At 38.8% G+C, this 5608-nt stretch overlaps 1 protein-coding gene across 2 annotated transcripts; it reads left to right on the top strand.

The window, feature by feature from the left end:
- Window positions 1–414: 414 nt before the first annotated feature.
- Window positions 415–4366, top strand: LOC108100593 (sarcolemmal membrane-associated protein). Of its 2 annotated transcripts, XM_017204585.2 has the most exons (6): window positions 419–465; window positions 530–558; window positions 670–886; window positions 1369–2624; window positions 2689–3252; window positions 3311–4366. In XM_017204585.2, exons 4-6 carry the CDS (start codon window positions 1371–1373, stop codon window positions 4127–4129), a joined length of 2637 nt encoding a protein of 878 aa, XP_017060074.1. In that variant the 5' UTR covers window positions 419–465; window positions 530–558; window positions 670–886; window positions 1369–1370; the 3' UTR covers window positions 4130–4366. The 2 variants fall into 2 exon arrangements, with proteins under 2 accessions (XP_017060083.1, XP_017060074.1); XM_017204594.1 differs by having other exon boundaries at window positions 415–558; window positions 3359–4366.
- Window positions 4367–5608: the final 1242 nt, after the last annotated feature.

Raw genomic sequence — 5608 nt, 5'->3', positions numbered from 1 at the left:
GATCATTGGACATTATGAGGTCCAAACCGGAATTGCTTGGTCAACGCTGGCGTCCCTTTTGTTATTCACAGTTTTCTTCTTTGAACTTTAATAAAACTTTGAAAAGATTGTCGCGGACCTTTAGAAACGTGCACTCTTCTGTTCGACATTTATCAAAGCGTATCATACAGCGCACAGACAAAAGTTGACTGCAGAAATGCTAGCTTGAGTTCATTATTCATTCGCAATTCATTGGTAAAATAACATCAGGCTTAGCCTCCTCTATTGGAAATAGTTCAGCAAATAGTTCGGGCGATGAAGCTTAGTGTGAGTCCTTTATTTTGCTTTTTCCTTGAATCGGACGATTCTTGGTATGAATAAGGTATAATATGCACTTAATGTTGAATCGCTGTTAATACTGTAAGACATTTTCTGTGTATATTTATGTTTTCATAAAAAAGCGGCAACAATCTTTTCGGTGCTGGAGTAAATATTTTATGTTCATCAGCTGTATTTCAGTCGCATATTAATAAGTTTTACGTCATATTAGCTTTGTGATATTTGACAAGACTCAAAAAGGTAACATTAGTAAGCAAAAAGGTTTTACGTTTTTCACAAAATGCATAAGTGTTATTTAAGACAATAACACGTTGGTCATCTCCTGAAATTTAATAATTAACTTGGTTTCAGGTAACGCTGAAGTCCACAAAAACTGCAGCTTGTTTCAACAAACTTTGCTTCTAAAGTCTGTTTTAAAAGAAACTAACGAAAAGCAGTCATTTCGTGCATAGTACGCCTGGCGTTTGTAGAGAGAGCAAATGACTACAAACAAATAAATCGAAACCAAACTAAAGAAGGAAGTAAAATAATTTATTACAATAAATCAAGCAAGTACCCAACACCCAAGGTATGTCCCATTGCGCACATTGGCGCAATTAGCTTAATTTTTTAAGTTAGTTTTTTCAACAACAACAGCGATTAAAAACAAAATTCTTGAACGTTTGCGCTTATCCGACAGCATTTTAATTAATTGAAGTTTAGGCAAAAGGAAAATAATCATGTTTTTTTACCCAGTTTTGGTTCAGTTGTGTTCCGTGTGTTTTCTTTTCCCTTTTCTGTAGTTTAAGCATTAAAATCGTAAACTAACCCTTAGACTTGGGCTGAATTATTAGGTGGACGCAGTTCTTACCATTCCCAAAAATACGATGAACAGCAAATAGTTAATATTATGAACAATGCCAAGGCTACGATATTTACTTTTAGTTATGGGAATAGTAATGACTCTCAAGCTAGTTAATTTTGGTTGTTTTTACCCAACATTAAATATGTATATTGTAAATCCGCCTTTGCTCTCGCACACTATACTTAATCTTGGATTATGGATTCCAGTAATGGTCTTGGTGAGAAACGAATGGCTGAATAACAAGGATGATGACCAGAAATTAAGCCCATTACCGCCGACGTCAGCATCAAGGGCAGTCGGAGCAGTAGCATTGAGTAGCGGGGGCACACCCACAGACTTAGTAACGGTCACACCTGAGGCAAGCATACCTGGTAACGGCGGAGAAGTGGCATCGACTGTTAATCGAAGAAAGGCTGAGGCTAACACTAGCATGGAATCTACAAAATTGGAGCAGGAACAACTTTTCCATGTAACGGAGAAGCACGACCTCTATTTAGTTGAGAGCAACAACGACGAGTCGACCGAGAACCAGGAAAATAACAACATTCATTTTTCCGACTCCAGCACGAAGACGTTGCTAGGTTCATGCGGTTTCGACCATAGGCTTTCAGCTCAAATGCCCGCTGGAGTTTCCCAGCAGTTGTTACATATGTCAATGAACCCAGCAGCGACCGCAAATATCGGCGGTCCGGCAGCGGATTGCGAGGCCCTCCCGGTTGTTTCCGTTACCCAACCGGCCTCGGTAGATCAAAACACTGGAGCTGAGTTGGGCTCAGCACCCTGTACAGGTGATGCTAAAATCGTTTTACAGTGTGAGGCCAAGTCGCACAAATTCGATACAAGGTACATATTTTTGCAGCCAAACCAAGAGTGCAAGGTAGGTCGCCTTATTGCCAAAAGTAAGGCGAACGAGGGAAATGCAATTTTTGACTGCAAGGTTTTGTCACGAAACCATGCAATGCTGTGGTATACACCAGATGGTCGTTTTTGGGTTAAAGACACAAAGTCAAGCAACGGTACCTTTATCAACGACAATAAACTAGGAAATGATCCAGCGGAATTGCACTACGGTGATATCGTTAAATTTGGCGTTGAGGTTATTGAGAACTCGCGACAAGAGGTGCACGGATGCATCATTGCCCGCGTCACCCTCTTCTTACCCGATGGTCGTGAGGCTATCTCGATCGAGGCGGACCAGATGTTATTTACAGGTCAAAACCGAATCAGCTTTGATGAAATCCAGCGCTTGAATTCGTTCCTTCAGGAGGCGGCGCAAAGGGAGAGGACACTAAAAGCTAAGTTAAGCAGCTTGCAGGGCGTCCTTGATTCCACCCGAAAGAACTCCGCAATGTGTTGGCAGAGCATGATAACGGAAGACCAGTTACTACACAAAATCAACCTACTAGAAAAAAAGCTGCAGATGATGGAAAAGAACGTTCCGGAGAACGCTCTTCGTAACGAGGTATCCAAATTTCGACCTGCTATACTTTTATTATTTATAATAATATTTACTTTTCTGTTGATAGATTGTAAAGCTTCTTGAGGACAAAACCACCTACCAAATGACTGCCAAAGAGGCACTGCGCAAAGTTTACCAGGAACGTTGCGATGCTATGCAAATGCTCTCAAAGATAGAGATAGCTTACGCCACCTCGGAGAACGAGTGCGGTATATTGCGCAATCAAATTGTCATTTCGAAACAGACTCTGCAGGACTTTAACACTAGACTCGAGCAACTGCAGCAGGAGAATGTAGATTACAAGCAGGAATCATTACGCCAACAACAAGAGGCTAAAGAGCATGAAGAGCGCGGTTTGGAGCTGCTGAAGGAAAAGCTGTTCACGCAAGAACGCGAACTAGATGAACTACGCCTTAAGGTTTCTCAGCTCCAACAGTCCACTGCCACGAACGAAATCGAGCAGAAGTATCAAGAGCAGAATGTCTTAAAGCAAATAAACGCCATTATTTCCGATGAATATGGCGAAAAAGAAAAGACGGAACATCATGGAAGAGAAGAAGAAAGTTCAGAAAAAAATCATCTCATAATGGACATAGATCAGCAAACAACTGCTTCGATAAAAGAAAATAAGGTAATGTTAGGTTTATACCATATCAAACCTCTTTTTATATATTTAATTTTCATTCTAGGTAAAGAAGTCGAAACCTAACGAACTAGATATAAAAAATGTTTTACAGAAATCAAGCGTCATAAGGTTGCTTAAGAACTCTGACCTTAGCAAGGGCGATGAAGGGGCTGCAGTTCTAAAAGCAATTTTCAACAATGAAGATGACGATTCCGAAGACGAAATAAGGGAAGAGAATGCTGGCATGAAGCAAGAAGCAGCTAAATCGCATGAAGAGCTTAATAGTATTCCTGAACTGTATCAGAAATCTTTTGCAACTATCTTAGATCGAAAGTTGGAAAGCCAAGAGACACAGCTTGTCGAGGGAAACCATTGTATTCCACCTGATTTGCCCACAGAGCAGGCAATAGAAATGTTACAGGAGGAATGTGATTCCTACAAAATAAAGACGGTGCGGTTGACTAGCGAAATTCACTCAATGCACGAGCAGATTGAGATGTTAAAGAAACAGCTAGAACTGGAAATTGCGCAAAATGAAATTACGAAGCTTCAGAAAAATAAAAAAGAGAGCGGGAGCGGAATCAGTGAGCAACTTCAGATTACAGGACAAGACGGTAATGAAGATATCGTTGAGAATGCTTGGAACGAAGATATTTCAGCCTTAAATAACTCCCTTGTAGAACAGGAAGAGGAGCTTATTGTTTACAAGGAACGACTTGAGAATTCTGAAAGTTGCAATTTGCAGCTTCGCAATGAAATTTCGCAGCTGCATCTAGAGCAGCAGCACTTGCCACCTAGAAAACATGTTTTACTGCATCGTGCCCTACCACTTGGCTGCATTGCCATCGCTGTCTTCATCTATTTTATTTTCAATCGAACCTAAATGCTTCTTACAAAGAGCTTGATCCATGTTTAGTGGCAAAAAAGTATGCACGAGGCAGTAGTTTTAAATACTTATCAGAACCAGCGTTATAATCAAGCTTAATAGAATGTTTTTTTGCTTCTGTATTTAAATTCACATCAAGCCTAAATTAAAAGTCGTTTTTCTAATGAAAAGATATAATAAAAGCCAAGCAAATGATAAACCACACTTGAAGATAATAAAACGAATTAAATGAAACATCGGGGATTTCTTGTAAAGGTCGCATATTTTTTTTAATAAAAACTTACTAGTTGAGTTCATACTCTAAGCTAGCAAAAAAGTTGCAGTCAGAAATATTTCCAATTACGTTGATTATATATGTAGTTTTATGTATTTATATTTTTTAGGTGATTTAATTTTTGATTTATTTTATAATGACATGTTAAAGAATCGAAAAAAAGGGTAACTGAATATAAAAAGAATGTACCAAATAATTATGAATTTCGCGTAAGCAGTGTAAAAACTTAAACAAAAAAAACATCCAAATTTTTGTAAAAAAAAATATAAATATTAAAAATAAAAAAAATATTAATTTAACTCTAATATAAGATTTAACAAATTTATACTTGTGCATACAAGTAAAATATTTAAAAAAAGTTTTCCTGTTGATTATTAGAGTATTGAATACCCATTAATCATATATGGAGCCGGAATGATCTGTCCTGCGGCATCATATTAGCCACCCCATCTGGCACCCTACGTCGGTTTTAATTCCGTAAATTGCTGCGGAAATGGAGGTTACCTGGAACCACACTCTCAGGTCTTCTCCGTACCCGACGGGAATTGAAACAGTAAATACTCTTCGAGTTTACAGAGTTATCCGTACCGGAGCAGAGCCTATTTGGCGCCTAAGTTATGCGCATTTTTGCCGGTATCCGATAACGATAACGAAGACCCCTTCTTTGCCTGTGCCGAGTCAAATTATTGGTTAACATATCGGTTAACATGGATCGGATAACTTACCTATCGGATATCCTGTCAGCTAACTTCCCTGGCAAAATAATTACTTTTTCCAACATGCTTTGAACGCGCAGTAGTGTCACCTGGGAATATCCAACGAATCGATACTATGCATTTGGCTGGAACCTGAAAAACAGCTGTTATGGCACATACTTGCACTAGTCTGCATGGCGCCTAAACAAGTATTCCATTAGTCTCAAATGCACAGAATTTTTTTACTACACGCTTTCATTACTTTTCCTTCATTTTGATAAAGGAGAAACTGTTCAATTTATAGACATGGAATTTTCTTTCATTTTTGGTACGTGCAAAATAATGCTTTCGCTCGCAATTCGAACGCAACACATATGACTCGTAGCTCCGTTATCAAGATATAAGTCAAAAGCTTTTTACTTTCGTACGTCACTCGTAGGTACTTCTGCCTTTTACTTCCATGTGTGCTTAGTCCAGCCAGTAGTTTTATATAAAGTAAAAAGTACG

This window comes from Drosophila ficusphila, unplaced genomic scaffold (genome assembly GCF_018152265.1).
Source record: "Drosophila ficusphila isolate 14025-0441.05 unplaced genomic scaffold, ASM1815226v1 contig_580, whole genome shotgun sequence".
NCBI lineage: Eukaryota > Metazoa > Arthropoda > Insecta > Diptera > Drosophilidae > Drosophila > Drosophila ficusphila.
This window is presented reverse-complemented; position numbering and strand designations above follow the sequence as displayed.